We start from the raw sequence: 21,342 nt of genomic DNA, 5'->3' as shown, positions 1-21,342 counted from the left end.
ATAAAGTTTGTAAATCTTCTCCGCGGTGTTGAATATAAAATGTTCCACTGCCTTAGAGGACTTGGAGGTCGCACATTTTCTTCCTCAGTCATTTGCCAATTTCGCCTCCGTCTGATGGTCATTGAGAGAAAAGAAAGTCATGTATGGTGACTCTGGGTATTAGGCTAAAGCTAGCGCCGTCGCATTACTTGCGTGTGATGTCATGTAGGAGGTGGCATATACTTCCGGTTTGCAAAAATAAACTGCTAGTGTTCCATTTGAGATGATATTACCTTTCTAAAATCCATACACTAGACGGTAGTGCAGAGTGTAATTGTACAGTACTTCATTTGGGACACAACTTGAAAACACAAACTGCGTGTTTTCAGTACAGAAGTAACGTAATGAGTACACACGCCCCGTCCCGCACCCAGACCAACTACTTTAATGAGATTCGCTGACAACGATTTTCATAATCGATTATTAGCGATTTTATCGATTAGTTGTTACAGCTGTAATTAAGAGTTTTGCCTATTTAAATCACACATTGACCTACTCTGGGTTCTTCCTTTGAGAGCAGTTTAAATGTCGCAAAGTCGACTTTATTATTTCTGTTTACTTTTTTGACCCATACAACAAGCACACCAGCATGCATTCCTATCCTGTTGACATGTTTTATTATTGTGGTTATTATTATTTTTATTATTATTGTAACAGCAGATTTACTTTACTAAAACAGTATGTACTCTCTGTAGCCATCTTGAGTACAGAGGTTTATGATGTTCACCATAGGAACATAAGCGCATGCTCACTATGTACATTAGGACTGCATGCTTATAGACCATATGGCTGAGAGATCTCATTTGTGTTTGAGACCATACATGTACTTGTACATGTACACATGCAGGTGTTTTGTGAAGGTTTTTCCCCCCAGACTTTATGAAAGTTAATCTATAAAGTTCTTTCTCTTACATAGACTCTGCAGAGAAGCTGTTTGACCTGGTAGACAGTTTTGCTGAGAGTGCTAAGAGGAAAGCTGCTGTGTGGCCACTGCAAATCATCCTTCTCATTCTCTGTCCTGAGATCACACAGAGCATCTCTAAAGAAGTGGTGGAGGAGAGCAAGGCTAACAAGGTCAAAATTCTCTCTCTGTCCCCACACGCACGCACGCACACGTACACAAAATTGACTTCACGTTTAACCAAAAATCTCAGCCGTTATGCCTGTGGCCGTCTGCTGTACTTAAATACTGTGGTAATTTTTTTTTTTATGTGAGTACTGTAATTTAAAAAAAGTTTTAAGACAGCCTTCTCAATTTTTTGGTTTTGTCGCAGTTCCATCAGTTTAATTTGATGTCTTCTGACATTTATTGTCTTTGAACTTTTTTTTTTTTTTTTTTTTTTTTTTAACTTGCCTAGTTATGTTTATTTTCTTATCCTAGAGCTCCAGAAGTAAAAGTAGTTTCAGACAGACTCCGCTTTATTTGAATGTGCTGTCTCCATGCAGAAGTTGTTTTTGGAGAGTCTAAGGAAGGCCCTGGCTGGTCACAGTAGCAGCAAGCAGTTGACGGAGAGTGCAGCCATTGCCTGTGTAAAACTGTCTAAAGCCTGCACGTACATTAACTGGGAGGATCATTCTGTCATCTTCCTTCTGGTGCAGTCTATAGTAATGGACCTCAAAGTAAGTGTATCCGTGTGTGATATTTTTTCCATCAAACCCCCTTTCTGAATAAGCTGAGCTGAGAAACAGATCTTTGTGTGTGTGTGTGTGTGTGTGTGTGTGTGTGTGTGTTTGTATGTGTACAACCTCGTGTGTGTGTGTGTGTGTGTTTGTATGTGTATAACCTCTGTCGTGTGTGTGTGTGTGTGTGTGTGTGTGTGTGTGTGTGTGTGTGGACCCTCAGGCTCTCCTGTTCAACCCCACTAAGCCGTTCTCCAGGGGCACCGGGTGTCAGAGTGCTGACGTGGACCTGATGATCGACTGCTTTGTGTCCTGCTTCCGCATCAACCCACACAACAACCAGCACTTCAAGGTCAGCTGCGCTCTCAGTGTTTACTCACTGCTGGCCCTCAGGGTTCAGAGTAATTTTAGCAAAACCCACTATACAGTGACTGGTCAAGGTGAAGTGTCATTTTGTAAATTAGAAACACTGGGTTGGTTAATTTTTAGATCTTGGTGCAATAGGGGTTGGTGAGTGTCCATAGACGAAGGCTCACAGTTCTTTCTTTTAGTGTGTTCAGTGACTGGCTAGTGTTACAGTAATATTACTTTGTGCGCTTGTGTAAGTAAATAAGTTTCTTGCCACTCGTTTCAGGTCTGTCTGGCTTCCACCTCCCCACCAACCTTCCATTTTGTCCTGGTCAACTCTCTACACAAAATCATTACTAATGTAAGTGTAACTGCTGAAATGGCATATTTCAACAGTCATGAGGAAGCTATAATGTATACTAGAAACCTTTATTGTATTTTTAATATTGTGGCTTGTCTCCTTGTTTGACATAGTTGATAAACATCAAGATTTATCTATTTATTTATATATTTGTTAAAAAAAAAAAAATAAAATAACTTTTTTAAAATTGTATTTTGTGAGCTCCAGATATTTTCATGTACTCTGCTCTAATAAAGCATATATACTGTGGAATAAAAATTAAACAAATGATGTCCAAACAAGTTTGAATGCTCATATAATGAACTGTATGTGTAATTAGAATTTTTATAATAAAGCTGTAGAGACTCTGTCCAAGGTAGTTTACATCATAGACCTAGACACCATTTGTGCCTTACTTTATCATGATTCACAACAGCCCATAATATTTTTGTTGGATATTTAAATAATTTTTGCTTAATATTGTGTATATGTTCAGATTCAAAAATGATAAAAATTCCGGTTCCTCATTTTTGTGAGTTTTTTTTAGCCAGGGCTTTTGTGCTTGTTTACCATTTCTGTTTTGTTTCTTCCTATAATGTACAGTCTCACTTGGATTGGTGGCCCAAGATTGACACAATCTACTGCTACTCTGGAGAACTGCGTGCCATGTTTGCCGACACACAGGCCCGAGTCGTCCAGAGCCTTACTGCCCACGCACCACTAAGGATGACACCAGTGAGATATGCTCTCCTTCACACTTTTTATAGATTATCATAAAGCCCTATACAGTAGATGTGCCTCTTTAACTGAATATGGGTCTTTTAAGTATTAGGTAAAGTAAATCTTTAACTTTTAAGTATAAGAGTTAGGGTTGGCTGAATAATTTGAGTGCTTATTTGTGTTGATTCAGTACATTGATATTTGATTCTCTATTTACTATCCAGAAGCTTTGTCTTTACATTCCAACTACTTATATAAGCATACCATCTAGGCAGTACAATAGTTTATTCAGTCTGTGCAGTGCAATGTATATTCAAATTTTGATCTATTTATGATAAAACACCAGTTTATAATGACAGCTATTGTTCAAATACATTTTTCAGACATGAGCCTGTTGATATGCATCCCTGAATCCTAGTCGTAGATTTATTTATTTATTTATTTATTTATTTATTTATTTATTTTCCCGCCAAATCAGATGTGGTGTTGCTCAAAAAACGCTATTGACTGGCAGAACAGAGAACACAAACGTATCATGTCCATAGCACTGTAACTGTAATTAAAACAATGGGAGAGATATTAGAGAGATTAGCAGAAATATTCCTGAATAATTAGGGATATATTAGTGTCTACATCCAATAATTATTTCTGAATGTAAACATTATAATACAGATTTTTCTGAACTAACCCTTAAGTGTTGGGTATTGATGAAACGATGAATAGATATACATCTTTATTCCACAGAGTTTGACATTTAAAGAGAAGATGACAACCAGCCTGAAGTTTAAAGAAAAGTCTGCCGATCTGGACTCGCGCTCTCTTCTCCTGGCTTTGGTCAAACTCATTCATGCTGACCCCAAACTAATGCTACATGTGAGTCTTTATCACTTGGCTCAGATATCCTGTTCACCCTCAGTTGCTAAATCACTAATGATAGCATTACTACAGAACCATCAGCTTTGTTGGACTAATTGCTCAATTCCGTATAATTCTGGGGATGCATATGAATTACATGTGTTAGAGATTTCTATTATCGTCATCACCTGTATGATTGTGGGACAGATCAGAGTTAAGTAGGTAAAGAACATGCTATGGAACTTGAAGTTAATTTGTGTGTGTTGTATCAGAACCCTGGGAAGCAGGGCCAGGAGATCCAGAACAGCACAGCTGAACTCATCATAGGCCTGATCCAGCTTGTGCCCCTGACCCATACTTCAGAGCTCTCTCAGGAGGCCATGGAGGTGCAGAACTCTATTTCTGCATTCATTGTGATTTATTTATTAATTTGTCAAGATGATGTTTTTTCCACTATGTCATGGTGTGTTAAGTATGCTTTTTCCGTTTTGTGTTCTTCAGGCACTTTTGGTGTTGCATCAACCTGAGACCATTGAGCTGTGGAACCCTGATGCACCAATTGAGACCTTCTGGGACATCAGGTAAGTCATTCATCCTTGGCTCAGTAGAGTCAGTATGAGCTATACTGGAAGGTGTGTGTATATGTGTGTGTGCGTGTGGGAGTTATAACTTATCCACTGAGCCTCTCAGCTCTCAGGTCCTGTTCCTTATCTGTAAGAAGTTGATTGGCCACCAGATGATCAACAGCACAGAGATCTTGAAGTGGCTGAGAGAGATTCTTATCTGCAGGAACAAGTTCCTACTGAAGAATAAAGTGAGTGCACTGAACATATACTTCCACCAACCGCCCTCTTCTTCTGCAGCTAATAGTATAGTTAGTACTCCTTTACTCACCAGAAGGGGACACTGGTGTTCAAATTATTGCCATGCTATATTCACTTTCTGTGTCTTCTGTCAAAAGTTGCACTCAAACACACTGTAAAGAAGTTCACACGGTCTGTGACCGAAAGGTCAATATCTGGTATTGCAGAAAGAAAACCATATGTCTTTTTGGACATATGTTTTTGTTTTAACATCTTTTTGATTACAAATACAGACTACTGCTTACTCCTGGTATGGTGAGTAATTTCCTGTCACACAGGAGCACATTCTACATGCATACCATCTATTAGCTGAGACCATTGCTCTACGTGTGAACTTTTGACTGATAATGGAAAGGTAACAGGAAATTATCCTGAGTCAGTCTTGGGTGTTGCTATATCTTTAATGTTGGCTTTGTCTGTTAGGGCCACAAATTCATTATATCAAGAAGTTCTTCATTTGTGACATTTTATTAAACCACAGGAGAGTGCCACACAGGGGAGTCTAATCCCCATCAGCAGACAAGCACAGACCAAGCTGGAAGTGTGCCTGTATTCATTTCTGTGGAGCCCAGACGCTGAGGCCGTGCTGGTGGCCATGTCCTGCTTTCGGCACCTGTGTGAGGAGGCAGACGTCCGCTGCAGTGTTGACGAGCTGCCTGTACACACAGTCCTGCCCAACTACAATACTTTCATGGAGTTTGCTTCCGTCAGCAACATGATGGCCACAGGTCAGCAGTAGAACCAACACAGAGGCCTATCCACATTTAGCTTAACTGTTTCCTGGATTCCAGGCATGAGCGTAGTTGTTCATTTGGGATAAAAAAACAAACTTGAGTACAAGGACGTGGGAAGGTGTTTTGCGTCGGGGTAATTTTAAGCAGCACACATGGGGCGTGCACTTTGGCATCACACCTGAATGATTATTTAATTTTTTTTTCTTCTAAAAAGTTTTTTTTCCCCCACCCCGATACTAGGGGGTGCAAACTTCGGGGTTTAGCTGACTCTACATCTGTCTGTTTAACTGTGCCTGTGTGTATAGGTCGCTCTACCTTACAGAAAAGAGTGATGGCATTATTAAGGAGGATCGAGCATCCTACAGCTGGGAACACAGAGGTGAAGAGTGCATCTATTTTGATTTCTCAAGAGTCTCTTTAGAGTCTCTTCTTTGACAGTTTTTGACATTTTATAACTTTTATGCTTACCAACTTCAGGCATGGGAGGACACGCTTGCTAAATGGGAACAAGCAACAAAACAAATACTAAACCATCCGAAGAACAAAGTTGAAGATGGTCAGGTGAGTGATGTAACAACTCAGCTTTGTTCCCAAAGTTTGCTTTTGTCTGAATCGTAATTATTTTTCTTGCCAGAAGACCAGTTTTAGTTTTTCTTGCTTACACATCTCTAACACAAGGCCCCTCATAATTATTAGGAGTGGATCAACATGACAGGCTTTCTGTGTGCTCTGGGTGGAGTTTGTCTGCAGCAGCGCAGTACTCCCAGCCTTGGTACCTACAGCCCACCCTTGGGGCCAATGAGTGAGCGCAAGGGCTCCATGATCTCCATGGGCTCGTGTGAAGTGAACAGTGAGACACCCCTCAGCAGGTTCCTGGAGAGGTTGCTGTCCCTCATGGTGTGCACACACGAGAAAGTGGGCTTGCACATCCGCACCAATGTTAAAGATCTGCTGGGACTGGAGCTGAGCCCAGCCCTCTACTCGATGCTCTTCACCAAATTGCGCAACAGCATCGGACGTTTCTTTGACACCCAGGGGCCGGTGAGTCACACTGTCTGTTACACTTGGAGACAAGAATCAGCATTATTTGGTGTGGACACAGTTGTAATTAATATAGTTTTTCTTTCTTTTTTCCTGATTATTGTTGACTTCATTTTCTTTTATCTTTGTTCCAAACGTCCAAAGTTAAAATACTAAATAATAAGTAATTCTTAATGTTTCAGGTCTGATTCATAAGCAGCAGTTAAACAGTTTAAGTCTTAACAGATAATGTTTTTAAGCATGAGAGGTATTGTGTATCTTGTGGTGCTGCTGCACAAGCTTAATTGGCTTCATACTCAAGCTTATCAAAGATGCATTATTAGTTTTGACCACAAGGTGGCTGATTAGGCTTTTCTATCAATGCCGCATGATTTTAAATAATCACAATGTTTACAAAATACAGGTGCATCTCAAAAAATTAGAATATTGTGGAAAAGTTCCTTTTTTCTGTAATTTCATTGTTAATGATAATTTCATCAAAAAGTGGAAGGTTCATATATTCTAGATAAATTACACAGAGTGAAATATTTCAAGCCTTATTTTGTTTTAATCTCGATGACTGTTTACAGCTCTGGAAATCAAAAATCCAGTATCTCAAAATATTAGAATAAAGAATTTATAATACAGACATGTCGACCTTCTGAGAAGTATGTTAATTTATGCACTCAATACCTGGTCGGGGATTTAATCACTAATTCCATGGGAAAAAAAAAGAACTTTTCCATGATATTCAAATTTTTTGAGATGCACATGTACTTCTTGGTAATGCTTTTATATTAAAGTTATTTTAACCAACATTAGTTAACACATAAATTAACATGAACAAACCATTACCTTCAGTAGTAAAGCACCATATTAACAAAGTAAGTAACACTTAATTGCTAGTTACTTTAATGTTGTACATAAAAAAAAAAGCCAAATAACCTACTTTCATGCAATTTTAATTAGTAACTTTAAGCCCACAATGACCGAAATGAAACAGTACTCAGTATAACACGTTTAAGTTTTTTAATTGAGGCCGAATAGTAAGTTTATTCATATGTTTATTAACAGTTAGGTTTCTTGTTTATTAATATTAACAAACCATAACACTTTATATTTAGACTCCCTTAATTATCTTTTTAGTGAGTGTTGATGCATGTTATCAATATCATGATAATGATATTAAGTGCTCTATAGCCATAGCTTTTTCATCATATCTAACCTTTGTGTGTTTCTCTTTAGGTGCCTATAAATGACACAAATACATTATTTGTGGAGCAGACTATTGCCATCATGAAGAACCTTCTGGACAGCCACACTGAGGGCAGCTCTGAGCACCTTGGTCAGGCCAGCATTGAGACCATGATGCTCAACTTGGTCAGGTCAGACCTGCTGACGGATTTTACTTTAATGCTCAACATTGCAATTTAGTTCTGTGACATTAAATCATTAATGCTGTACCATTGTATGGTTGGAATTAAGTTGCTCTGAACCAGTTCTTGAAACCTTAATGTTATTGCTTGCTTTAGCTTTGTCAAATTTAATGTCCTGGTGCATTTTCTCATTGTCCCCATAGATATGTGCGCATTTTAGGGAATGGGGTTCATGCGATACAGATTAAGACTAAACTATGTCAACTCGTTGAGGTTATGATGGAACGCAGAGATGATCTCTCCTTCTGCCAAGAGATGAAATTCAGGTGAGTATCCTGTTAAATATATCTAGTACTCTATTCAGTTTAAAGCTTTGTAATGTGTCATTTATGATCATCTTTATAGTCGACGATGGTAAGTAAGTGGTCATTTAGATGTTTTGTAATATAAATTGTAAAATATATTTCACTCTCAGGAATAAGATGGTGGAGTACCTGACTGACTGGGTGATGGGCACCTCCAATCAAGCAGCAGATGATGATGTGAAATATCTCACACGGTACAGTTTCAGAATTTTAGGCCTTTTCTTTATAATTGAACCTTTCATCATAGTAGTTACACATGGGTTCTTTGGTGTTTTTGTTGCGTAGGGACCTTGACCAGGCCAGTATGGAGGCTGTGGTGTCTCTACTGGCTGGTTTACCACTACAACCTGAAGAAGGAGATGGAGTGGAGCTGATGGAGGCCAAGTCTCAGCTTTTTCTTAAGTAGGAACATTGTTTCCACTTGCAGAAACCTGTTAGTCAGTGTCATTTAGTGTGTTACAGCTGCTAATAAACTCTTTCACTGTAATGTTTATCAATATTCACCATAATCTTTTAGATTTGTGGTACGAGCTTACCTATAAAGAAATAGAAATATTATCCATTTTCATTGTTGGATGATTTTCCGTAGTCCTTACCTTCCTCTTGTCTGTTTGCTCTTCTTCAGGTACTTCACTCTGTTCATGAACCTTCTGAATGACTGCAGTGAGGTGGAGGAAGATGGGCAGCAGGTGGGTGAAAGAAAGCGGGGCATGTCCCGACGTCTTGCCTCACTACGGCACTGCACTGTACTGGCCATGTCCAACCTGCTCAATGCCAACGTGGACAGTGGCCTCATGCACTCTATAGGTCAGTTGCTCACAAACACCATGACTTTCACATGAGTTTTGGTTGTTCTTGAGTTGATTGTTGATGTCAAGAATCTCAAATGGATTGCTTTTATCAGCAGTACACATTAAATTTCTGTTGCCAGTACATTTTTGTTCTGATGCTTAAAAAATATATTTTAGTATGCAAAAAAGTAAATCATGCTGTGTGAGTAAACTGCAACAGACTAAAGTTGGAGCAAATATGTATTTAACACGTACTTCTTTCATTTGACATTCCATCTTTACTGTTAAAATAGCTGGTTAGCTAAAATCACCAAATATAACAGGATTTTAAAGCCAGCAAGATGTGTGCAGAGCTACAGTAATTAAATTAAAGGCAGCTGTAGTTGAAACCATTGGCTGTTGGTCCTTCAACACTGCATATCTTGCTAAGCTTCTAGTAGTAGTTAGCTACTTAGCTTGAGTCCTAATGAGATTTCTAAGCCTACACCAATAGTTGGCTAGGCCATATGTGATAAATAAAAATGACATGATAATATCTTGGCACATGGTCTTATCACCTAAATATAAATAACTGGCATTCTTTCTTACTAACTGCCTGTCTGCCATCTTCCTCACTTTATTTATAGTCTTGACCACTAGTGAATGTAGGAGCCTAGTTATGTTATGACATATAAGTAAGTAGACCACCTTTCTTTCAAGGGATGCCTTGTAGCCTATAGCACAGTTTATTGGTGGCTTCATTTGCTGAAAAAAAGGAAGTCGCTGAGATTAGTTGTTAAATCTGCTCTGTATATTGGTGTAAAGTGATTACAATTTTCACCATCTTTATTATAAGGCTGCAACTGCAACTTTCTCAAAACATCCTGTCCTGATTTGTCAAATGGTAGAGACTAGCAATCGGATGTGCTGATGTAATGAGATTGTAAAATATAGCATTAACCTGGATGCAGCACTGTGTTCTCCTCTAGTGAAATGCTAGTGATGTAGCAGAGACTAATTTCTGTCTATCTGCAGGACTGGGCTACCATAAAGACTTACAGACCAGGGCTACATTCATGGAGGTGTTGACTAAGATCCTGCAGCAAGGCACAGAGTTTGACACTCTGGCCGAGACTGTTCTGGCCGATCGCTTTGAGAGGCTGGTGGAGCTGGTCACCATGATGGGGGACCAGGGGGAGCTTCCCATCGCCATGGCACTGGCCAATGTGGTTCCCTGCTCCCAGTGGGTATGTAATCAAAATACACTCCTGAAGGTCACTGGACACCAAGGTTGAAATTGATATTGGGAGTTTGCTGGTGTCATCTGCAGGATGAGCTGGCCAGGGTGTTGGTGACGCTGTTCGACTCCAGGCACCTGCTCTACCAGCTGCTTTGGAATATGTTCTCTAAAGAGGTGGAGCTGGCTGACTCCATGCAGACTCTCTTCAGAGGCAACAGTCTGGCTAGCAAGATCATGACCTTCTGCTTTAAGGTAAATTGACGGTAATAAATTGATCTCCAAAGCAATGTCCTTCAAAGTACACATAAGGTACTTTTCCACGGCACGGCTTGACTCGACTCTGCTCGCTTTTTGGGGGCTTTCCACTGTGGATAGTACCTGGTACCTGGTACTTCTTAGTTTTTTTGTTTTGTTTTGTTTTGTTTTTTTTCTTTCTTTTTTTTTTTTACCACCTTGGTCGTGGTTCCTTCTATTAACTGTGTGAGCTTTACACCTCCAAGGCTGCCTTTTGGAACAAGGACTTAAATGCTAACAGTCTGGCAAGAGATGAAGCAGATTGTACTTCATGGGTGAAATAGGATGTCAGATTTAAAATATGTACAAAAAGAGCAAGTGACAGTTTAAAGAAATAAACTTTAAAATGATCATTTTCAAATGAGAAGAAAGGAATGATTTATATAAACATCTAACAGTGGCAGAGTATTTTGAGGATTAATGCAACTAGGACAATGGAATAAACAGTAGCGAGGAAGAAGGAGGGGGAAAGCAGGATAAATGTACTTTTATTATTGTGAAATTATTTTCAGACTAGATGAAGCCAATTCTACACTCAACTGCACATTGTATGAGACTAAGTCTTTTTATTTCTTTGTTTTGCTTTAGTGGAATATTAGTTAGTTACAGTTACATTTATATATTGCTTTTCTAGACACTCAAAGCTCTTTACATAGTATGGGGGGGATCTCATCAACCACCACTAGTGTGTAGCATCCACCTGGATGATGCAATGGCAGCCATAGTGTGTCGGAACACCCAACACACACCAGCTATTCAGGGATGGAGATTATTAGGGGGCCATGATAAATAAGGGCCAAAGGGGGAATTTCGCCAGACTCTGGGATTATACCCCTACTCTTATACAATAAGTATCCTGGGATTTTTAATGACCAAATTAAAATGAGAGTCAGCACCTCGGTTTAACGTCTCATCTGAAAGACGGTGCTGGTTTTACAGTATAGTGTCCCCGTCGCTATACTGGGGCATTAGGTTCCACACAGACCACAGGGTGAGCACCTCTTGCTGGCCTCCCTAATACCACTTCCAGCAACAACCCTACTTTTCCCCAGGAGGTCTCCCATCCTGGTACTGGTCAGGCTCAACCCTGCTTAGCTTCAGTGGGAAACCAGGCAAGAACTGCAGGGTGATTTGGCTCTAAAAAACAGGTTATCAGCTTCGTATGATTTTCATGGCTATGTGTTTTAGATCACACTCCTGCCAAGTCCTGCAGTTATTTTTTTTGTCGTCCTTTGTCACTAAATTCAATATAAATCCTTGCACTGTGACCTAGTGAATTGTCATGACCAGCAGTGTGTATTCCATGCAGCTAGTTAATGAGTTTATCCAGCCATGAATTTGAATACCGCTGAGGCTGGAGTTGAACAGAGTTGAATCAGCCTGTGAAAATCTCACAGATTCTGCTGTACGCATCATCCTCTATCCAAGGAATGGCGTTCATCAAACTATAAGGAGGGCTCTGTTGATGGACATGAGCTTCTGTACTAAGGAGTCTCATTTCCAGATTCAGTCATTTCAGCTGAGCCACCAGCTCGTCCACACAAGTGCATTTTAAGAATTAGTACGTCCTTAAATAGGTTTAGAGTTCACATTCCAGCACTGTAAGCTGCACTGCTGGGTCCTTCAACAAGGCGTTGAAATTGAGTTTTAAGTCAGTTTAAATAAACGCATCTGCCAAACGAATACATTTTTGTATTTTTAATGTTACAAAATTGTATATATTGTAAATTGTACCGACAGTGGCAGAATGCACGAAGCTTAGAAAAAGATGAAAAATGCAGATGGACGTAGCAGTAGAAAGATAGAAGATGCCATTATTTAATAATGTTATATTTGTTTTTTAACATTGCACGACCGAAACATCCACATAAATCCATTGATAATTCTAACACACAAATACTGATGTGTTCAATTTCAGTATTAGGAGTTAATACACATACGCTACTCCGCATGAAGTACGTGCTTAATAGTAGCACTTACCTGTCTTTATTTATGCAGGTGTATGGCGCTGCTTATCTGCAGAAGCTGCTTGAGCCACTGATGCGAGGCGTAATCACATCTCCTGAGTGGCAGCACATCAGCTTTGAGGTTGACCCCACCAGGTAGATCTACAGTAGTTTTTAAATAGCTAAACATCAGTTCATCAGTGTAGCTCAACTGAATTTTTCTCACAGCAAGCTTAAATGCTTTCACGTTCTTTCATGCATTTTATAGTCATCTAATAAAATCATGTCATTCCGTTTTTGTAGACTAGAACCTAGTGAAAACCTGGAGGAGAACCAACGGAACCTGCTGCAGATCACAGACCGTTTCTTCCTGGCCATCATTAACTCCTCCAGTGAGTTTCCTCCTCAGCTGCGAAGCGTATGCCACTGTTTGTACCAGGTATGTTCTGCTCTGTCCTCACCCACGCTACCTGCCACTTCATGCTGAGCTACTTCACACTTGCTGCCCCATCGCACTGCTACTGTCTGCTCTCAAAATGGAGAGCATGCTTAAAAAAAAACCCTGCTCTAACTGAAGCACTCATTTGGACTTCTTGCCTCCATTTTATACATAGCATTGTCTTGTGTAGATTTATTTATGTCAGCATCACATTTTGTAGTTGGGATCTAACTTTGGATTTTGTCGGACAGGCATGTGCTGCTCCATTCGGTAGGTGTCGCTTTGAATGTTTGCACATACACAAGTCGTCCTGAGTTATTGCTGACTTTATTAAGTTGGTGTGGAATGGAAATGCCCATTCTTTCATGGATGCATGAATATATTACACAATGTCCTTCAGTGAAAAGTGTAATAACATGATACATAGCATAACATGATGTAATAGTAAATTGATAATATTCAAAGCCGATTATTATAAACTGTAAACCTTCTCCATCTAATTGTACTATGGTGAGGTAGGACTTCTACACATAAAGTTTTGGCAGTGCCGATCAGCATGTCAGGTCTGTTAAAGCACTCGATCAGTTTACATGCTCAATTTCTTAAGTGACCTGCGCTTTTATTTCACAAAAACGTACATCAATGGGCACATTTTCCACAGAAACCTGTAAGCATTCAACCTCGGTCTGTTTATACTTAATCATATTCATAGGTTTGCTTGAGACTGCAGAGGAAGTAATCTGGCAGCAGCTGTAGTGCTGCATAGAGTGTGCAATGTGCGAAAAGCCTGAAAGCAGATGTTTGTGAGCAGGAAGGACTGGCTAAAGCCCCAACATCTACTTCCTGTTTCCTTTCTGTTTACACACTTCTGTTTACTTCTCTCATCCGTAGTCACTCATCCGTCCCTCTGCCACTCTGTGCTTTGCATTCACCACCAGCTTGCATTCTCAGGAAAAAAAGGCTCAATTCCACACCTTGTGCTATCTCCTGATTTAGTATTTAAAGATTATGTAACTTGTGTATATGTTTTAAATTTCTGGCTTTGGTTTGGTTTTAGTAGAGTTGTACTATAGAAAAGCATTTTTTTTTTTTTACAACATAGCTTAGGAACTTGGCCTGAGTAGATGGTAAGTAGTCAATGAAGCCTTAAATTAAACCTTACAGTAAAACTTAGCATCCTTGCAACTCACTTTGTGCTTCAAATTTCCGAACCATAAAGCTCAGCTGGAGATCTCTCCTGTATGTGTTTGCATTATGGCTGTGTGCGCTGTGCTCGATGTTGTGTAGCCGCTGCTGTGACTTCTGTGCCCATCTCTGCCCTGTAGGCTACTTGCCACTCCCTACTGAATAAAGCCACTGTTAAAGAAAAAAAGGAAAACAAAAAATCCGTAAGTCTCCCAGAACTTTATTTTTTTTCCCTAGCCACCTTTTTTTTTTTTTTTATTCATTCTGGAAATCAGCTATTTATTTTGTTTCTTTTTTTTGGCTTTTTTGCCTCAAAACATGTTCATAAGCAACATGGTCCTACTAACCTCTTACTAACTCCAAAGTCATGGTTAAAACAGCATAGCTGTTTGGATCACTAGTATCCTGAGCCCTTCAGATCTTGTTTGGGACAGTGAGAGGGCTGGTTGTGTGGTGGGCTGCTGGGATTGGTCAAGCTCTTCCATTTGTCTGTATACAGATGAAATTGACCCTTGACTGGTTATTCTCCATAACATAGGAACTACTACCTCTGCCATGGAGATCCTTGCACACCAGGAGGAAAAAAAGGATTAAACCAGACTGCACAAAAGTTATTTATTTATTTTTTATTATTTTCTTGACCTCAATATAATTCCCTGCTGTGCAAGATCAGCTCATAAGAGAGTGAAGTTTAGCTGACATCATACACTGAATAACTTCTTAGTTATAAACTGTTTAGAATTGTAAATCTGTATACCACTCTGAGACTGTGTACTCTGATTTTAATCTGGCTTTAAACTTTTGTCTGTTAAAAATAGGCCCCACTTTCAAAGAAGCTGGTTAATGATCTTATACTTGGTGTGCAATTAAAATAAAGCATGTGTTTCTGTGTTTGGAAACTGGGTGTGGATCAGCAGTTTCATTAGTCGTACACAACTGCATGAGCCATATTGATGTGGTAAATATGCTATGTGTGTACACTCACTGTCCACTTTATTAGGAACACTTGCACATTCATACAGTTATTTAATCATCCAATCATGTGGCAACAGTGCAATGCAAAAAGATCATGCAGATACAGGTCAAGAGCTGTCCAGGCTCACTGAAACTGGACAGTTGAAGATAAGAGAGAGAAAAAAAAATCACCTGGGCCGCGTTGGAAATTGTGTACGGTACTGTGATGGTACCTACTGCATTCGATTCAGTACCTACCGCTAGGCCGTTGATGAAGTACATACTGATCAGTATAAGTTTTCAGCATGAATACATTCCAGATGTACTATATCTGCTATGTTTGCATTGTCATGTGACCTACAACATAAACAAAGCTGACACGCTGCCTTCCGGCATTTTTGATTCTGACAGCTCTTCCTAGTGCAGTGCAGTGTCCATTGGTTCCATATTACAGAATCTCAGTGGAAGCAGTAGGTTATCTGGGTATTTCTAGCCAACTGTTTTATGAATACTTAGAATTCGGATGTACTACTCCTTTGGCGTAATGTTCTTCGCCTTCTGTGTAGTAGGGTATTTGGGATATTTGGATACAGCCATAGTCTTTTTTCCAGTCTTCAACTGACCAGTTTCAGTGTATCTGTGCCCATGATAGCCTCAGATTCCTGTTCTTGGTTGAAAGGGGTGGAGCCTGGTGGGGTCTTCTGCTGTCGTAGCCTATCCATTTCAAGGTTGATGTGTTGTGCATTCTGCGAAGCTGTTTTGATGTCTCATGACTGTTGTAAAGAGTGGTTATTTGAGTCACTATAGACTTCCTGGCCCAATCAAAGGCACAGAGAGCATACTTTTTTCTTTAGTGTTATGCTTGATGTAAACATTAACTAAAGGTTGTATCTGAATGATTACATTGCACTGCCGCCACATGATGGGCTGATTACATAACTGTACAGTTGTTCTTAATAAAGTAGACGATATTGTCTGTGTGTGTGTGTGTGTGTGTGTGTGTGTGTGTGTGTGTGTGTGTGTGTGTGTGTGTGTGTGTGTTTTGTTTTTGTTTTTTAGTATGAATGTATGTGTGTGTGTGTGTGTATGTAGTGTGTGTTATTATTTAGATATTTTCAAGACATTGTAGCTACACATCTGGTCAAATGAAAAAAAAAACTGTTTGCATGCATGTTTCACACTGTCTCATCCTTGTATTTGTTCTCAGTGGTTGATTTAATAGCCTTTCTTAATTCACCACCACACATCCTAATTTAAAAGTTTTTAATTTGAGTGTATAATTTCTCTTGGAATATATTGACTCATATCTTATTAGTCAATCGAAGTTATTTCAATGTATGTTATTTCATCTGCATATTTAACACACTTAAATCTGATATACTATACCTCATAGATCTGAAAGTCATAAAACTGTTGTGCACAAATATTTTTCACATATACATTTAAAGTGTATGTTAGCAGTGTTTTAATTTAAGAAGCTTTATGCTTCTACAAACTTGTTGAATAAATCTAATTTACTCCGTTACAAACGGTGGCTTTTTAATTATGCCAGTGTATAGGCCTAAATATTTTAGAGACAGTGTGGTAGTCGATAAAAAATTTCAAATAAAAATATTTGCAGTATAGTTGGGAGCTCGAAAGAGTTTGAATCCCAATGATGCCACAGCCATCCATGCCCAGGAGCCAAGGGAGCAAAAAAAAAAATTGGCCATACTCTCTTCCCTTTATCAGTCACAGTGACACTGGCCAATCATAGGCTTCCATGAAATCATATGCAGAAGAGGGCAGATAGCGCTTTCCTCCAAGTGTATTACGTTGCCCTGTGACGTAGCATGAGCAGCAGTTCGAAAAGATGCGGTTGGCTGGCTGAGGGGCATGTGGTATTTTAGTTAGTCAGTTAGTCTTGATATTGACATTTTTTATTTCGTTTAATACCAAGACATTTCGAGTTCATTTTTAATAATTTGTTTTTTTAATGTCTTTTGTAATGTCTTGTTTGATCATTCAGAAGGGCTTGGTCCATTAAGGTTGACCACATTAAGTTGCATGTTGTGCAGTATGAAAGGTGATTGGGTTAAATTGAGTACATTTTGTTATTTGCTTTTTGCTTCAGATTCACTGAGCAGTGTTTAACTTGAGTTTTGATTCATTCCATATCTTTCATTCACAGCCTTTATTTTTCCCATCTGCAGCCAAACATTGCCTACTGTCTATGTGGTGTAATGTCTATCTGGCCATCTAACTGTGGTTTTCTTCATTGTTTTATTGGTCTTCCAATCCCAAACGTTTTAGGGCTTATTACTAATGAAGTCACTTGCGGGTTTAAAAAGGGGTTTAGTTTTCATAGATCTTGAGGTATTTTTTTGAGCATTTCTGTCATCCTGTCTTCCTCTCTCCTGTTATTACATTTTCCTTACCTAAACATTTCCCCTTCTTTCTCTTTCCTTCCTCATCCTCCTTTCACTGTGTGTCCATGCAGGTGGTGAGCCAGCGTTTTCCACAGAACAGCATTGGTGCTGTTGGCAGTGCCATGTTCCTGCGCTTCATCAACCCTGCCATAGTTTCTCCATACGAGGCAGGCATCTTGGATAAGAAGCCTCCTCCTCGGATTGAGCGGGGCCTCAAACTCATGTCTAAGGTAAGGCGTTTAGCCAGGTGTACGTGTTGCAGTGTTGTCATGCCTGATCAAAATGCTTACTTATGACTGTTATTTCTCTTTTCTCACAGATTCTCCAGAGTATCGCCAATCATGTCCTCTTTACCAAGGAAGAGTATATGAGGCCATTTAATGATTTTGTGAAAAACAACTTTGAGGCAGCAAGGAGGTATGTGTGTGGGGAATTTTGTCTAGCACATTAAAAGATGGCACAGTCACTGTTCTACTGCCAGAACCTTTATTATTGAAGTCACATTAAAGAATCTGTAAAGTGTACTTTTTATAAAAACACATTTAATTCATATGTGAGAACTGGTGAAAGAATGGAAAATGACCATTGCAGTGATTTTGCTGCAGTCATTTAAGAAATGGTGGGGACATAAATCAGTTTTGGCAAGTCTGATTTAGTACTGAACGTGTGATGGTCACAAAATACCATGTACTACCATGCAGATACAGGCTAATATGCAAGTGCAGTACGAGTTTACCAGGGGAGGACGTTGGGGTGTGTTTAGGCTTTGGGAATTTTCCATTTTAAATATTCATTTTTGATGAGAATAAAAGTAAATTAATACTTTTCTGTCTGTTACACAATTTAATGGACAGCCTATATATAAAAACATACAGTTGTTATGGTCTTCAACATGGTCTTCAAATTGAGTGTTGAGTGAATTCAGCATACTGTTCATAACCTGTAGTTTCTTATTCCTTACTTTTGTAGATTTTTCTTAGATATAGCATCTGACTCCCCTCCTAGTGATTCAGTCAATCATAGCCTGTCCTTCATCAGTGATGGTAATGTGCTTGCCCTGCACCGTCTGCTCTGGAACAACCAGGAGAGGATTGGGCAGTATTTATCCAGCAACAGGTATGTTAACACACTCGACCGGAAAAAATTATTAAGAGTTAACCTGTGGATTAAAGCAGGTTTGAAAGGATGATTGAGGAAAGCGTGACATTTTCCATGCATCACTTGTAGTCAATGTGCCAAATCAACCAAAATCATTACATACGTGTAATTAATTAGATTTAGGCCTAAATATTCTGATGTTTTCTTGAAAATTTTCTTTTGTTCATGAGCTTTTGAATATGCGTAGAATATGTACAGACTGACTGACTGCATTTGAGGTTATTTGATTTCCCTCAAGTCTCTTGGCCTCAAATGTTCCTCTAGTTTTTTTATTGTCTCTATTCCTCTTCCTTTAAATGACTATGCCTTTTACACAGTACAGCCTGCTTGCATTTCTGCTTTTCTGTAAACAAACCTTTGTTATACCTTTGCCCTAATCAAGGCAGAAGTGTACAGAGACATACTAGTATTTTGTGTTTGTAGTAATATCCTGTAGAATTAAGTAATATGAAAAAACTGTTTGTCCATCATTGTAGTTGTTTGCAAGTATACCATTTAATTTGTGTTTGGCAAGGGACCACAAGGCTGTTGGTAGAAGACCCTTTGATAAGATGGCTACACTCTTGGCGTATCTTGGTCCCCCTGAACACAAACCTGTGGCAGACACTCACTGGTCCAGTCTCAACCTCACCAGTTCCAAGTTCGAGGAGTTCATGACCAGGTAATTCTCTGCTCGCTCTGTGGCCACCTCTGCTTTCACACTAGCCCCCCCCCCCCCCCCCCCCCCAACATCCAGCACACAGTACAAAACTTGTACGTGGTATAAAACTTTCCACAAATGTTACGTTTTGGGTGTTTTTTTTTTTGTTGTTTTTTTTTAATAAATCACCTGACCATACGTCAAATATCTTTGTTGTTAATGAAGATAAATAGATGAATACACTAGGTGCTTAGCTGGTATAATCGGAAGGCAGAAGTGGTGACTGTGTTAGTTGTAGGGTGAGTGTCATGTGAGATGCCTTTTTTCACGAGTGTGAAAGGTGTTGTGGTTCCTTCTGTATGGAAAAACACCTGATGTGAAAGCAGCCTAAGAATACTAAGGAATTTAAGACTCGCCGCATATGTTAAGGTTCACTTGTGAAGGTCTTGTACCAACTCTAGACGTGAAAGACTTTCTGCTTGCACATTTTCCCCTTGAATATTAAAGAAAATTAGCTAAGTCAAGTTTATGATTTAAGATGAAATTTGTTTAATTTTCTTTAATGCAAAGTCATATTCAGTGTTTATATACATTGTCATTTCTTTAATTGTAGCATCTGTTGCAAGTGTTGCTATTGTAGCAACATTAATTCCCCCCCAAATTTTTATCACAGACACTGATGTGAAGGTGCTTTTATTTCTATTAAATGGGATAGTGTCTATAGTACTTGGAAAATGGGATAAATTTAAGGTAGCTCATTAACTATGTCACTGTATTTTGTCATTCTAATGTTGTTTGATTAATTGTTGGATAGAAACCTGGTCATTAAATCCAACTGTCCAGTGAAAGTGTGGTCATAAAAACTTGCTCGTTATTCGCAGGCACCAGGTCCATGAAAAAGAAGAATTCAAAGCCCTGAAGACACTTAATATCTTTTACCAGGCAGGGACATCTAAGAATGGCAACCCTGTCTTCTATTATATTGCTCGAAGGTAAGATTTTTAGGCTTGTTACGCTGTAAATTCATCTATAATAAGCGTCTGCGAACCACTTTAGTCATCTGACTACTTGATGGTGTGGCTGTTTTGAGTTGTACTTTTATTTCTACACCTAATAATTGTTTGAAAATGTGTATAATACGCAATGTGAACAAACTTACACTCTGCCATTAAAACCCTGACTAGCCGGAAAACTAGCCTTGGCTGTTAAGCATTGTGCTTAATATCTCAACCAAACTTGTGATCATAGCCACATATATAAAGCTTGGTGACTTTGTTAATTCAGTGTTTTGTCTAAATGTGCATGATGGCAGATGGCCTGTAACATATCGGCTTCTACAAACACAAAGCTTGAACAATTAAACAAGGAGTTTTTTTGTTTGCCCCGATTTGGGGGAGTGGTAGCTCAGTGGTTAAGATGTTGGATTTCTTATCTGATGGTCGTGAGTTCAAATGTCATGTAAATGATTTATATATCCAATGCTTTAAAGATTTTAAAAGCTGTTATTAAATCACAAAATATTTCTACTAATGAATGAAACATCCAGATAAATGACTTATTTGCAAAAGAGTGTGTCCGCTGGTCCTTAAATTCTTAAAATGACTTAAATTCCTTAATGTTAAAATAAGGCCTTAATTAGTGTTAAAATGTCTTAAATTCACGTTTCAAAGGTCTTAATAATGCAACCGAACCGACACCGTAAAGAAAATTTAGATTTTATTTTCGCTCGTTGCTGTTTGAGTGCAACAAGGTCACACGGGTTTACTATTTCAGTATGTGTGCGGCTCATCAGTGTTTTTAGAACGGCTCTGTGCACAGTAACTGCCGCTCCACACCAACTTCATCTCTGTCTGTGCTGTGAGTTTGAGTCACTTATAACCTGCATTTAGACACAACACACACCAGATTCACTTTGGTTTTACGTTCGTGTAATCTCAAACATTTTTGTGGGAAGAGGTTTATAGTGTTTCACCTTAATGGTAATGAGAAGTGAATCTAAAAAAAAATTTTACCAACTAAAAGGAGGTC

At 39.0% G+C, this 21,342-nt stretch overlaps 1 protein-coding gene across 10 annotated transcripts in view; it reads left to right on the top strand.

Moving 5' to 3' along the window:
* nf1a (neurofibromin 1a) overlaps window positions 1-21,342 on the top strand; it is a 70,537-nt gene that overhangs the window by 8,720 nt on the left and 40,475 nt on the right. For 8 of the 10 annotated variants that reach the window (XR_001815175.3, XR_001815174.3, XM_017490766.3 and 5 more), the window contains exons 8-35: window positions 956-1,113; window positions 1,486-1,659; window positions 1,883-2,011; window positions 2,294-2,368; window positions 2,951-3,082; window positions 3,812-3,940; window positions 4,195-4,308; window positions 4,424-4,503; window positions 4,613-4,736; window positions 5,267-5,513; window positions 5,825-5,898; window positions 5,997-6,080; window positions 6,216-6,560; window positions 7,785-7,924; window positions 8,119-8,241; window positions 8,391-8,474; window positions 8,566-8,682; window positions 8,906-9,087; window positions 10,086-10,297; window positions 10,381-10,542; window positions 12,583-12,686; window positions 12,834-12,969; window positions 14,295-14,357; window positions 17,588-17,746; window positions 17,836-17,933; window positions 18,486-18,632; window positions 19,189-19,335; window positions 20,196-20,306. Coding sequence is in view for 8 of the 10 variants with exons in the window: in XM_017490766.3 (XP_017346255.1) it covers window positions 956-1,113; window positions 1,486-1,659; window positions 1,883-2,011; window positions 2,294-2,368; window positions 2,951-3,082; window positions 3,812-3,940; window positions 4,195-4,308; window positions 4,424-4,503; window positions 4,613-4,736; window positions 5,267-5,513; window positions 5,825-5,898; window positions 5,997-6,080; window positions 6,216-6,560; window positions 7,785-7,924; window positions 8,119-8,241; window positions 8,391-8,474; window positions 8,566-8,682; window positions 8,906-9,087; window positions 10,086-10,297; window positions 10,381-10,542; window positions 12,583-12,686; window positions 12,834-12,969; window positions 14,295-14,357; window positions 17,588-17,746; window positions 17,836-17,933; window positions 18,486-18,632; window positions 19,189-19,335; window positions 20,196-20,306 (3,850 nt within the window). In the remaining 2 variants the exon portion in view is untranslated. The remainder of the gene's footprint in view (window positions 1-955; window positions 1,114-1,485; window positions 1,660-1,882; window positions 2,012-2,293; window positions 2,369-2,950; window positions 3,083-3,811; window positions 3,941-4,194; window positions 4,309-4,423; window positions 4,504-4,612; window positions 4,737-5,266; window positions 5,514-5,824; window positions 5,899-5,996; window positions 6,081-6,215; window positions 6,561-7,784; window positions 7,925-8,118; window positions 8,242-8,390; window positions 8,475-8,565; window positions 8,683-8,905; window positions 9,088-10,085; window positions 10,298-10,380; window positions 10,543-12,582; window positions 12,687-12,833; window positions 12,970-14,294; window positions 14,358-17,587; window positions 17,747-17,835; window positions 17,934-18,485; window positions 18,633-19,188; window positions 19,336-20,195; window positions 20,307-21,342) is intronic. The other 2 variants (XM_017490765.3, XM_053687159.1) reach the window with 1 other exon arrangement.

Source organism: Ictalurus punctatus, chromosome 17 (assembly GCF_001660625.3).
Source record: "Ictalurus punctatus breed USDA103 chromosome 17, Coco_2.0, whole genome shotgun sequence".
Taxonomy (NCBI): domain Eukaryota; kingdom Metazoa; phylum Chordata; class Actinopteri; order Siluriformes; family Ictaluridae; genus Ictalurus; species Ictalurus punctatus.
Note: the sequence above shows the minus strand (reverse complement) of the source record. Positions and strands in the feature narration are given on the sequence as shown.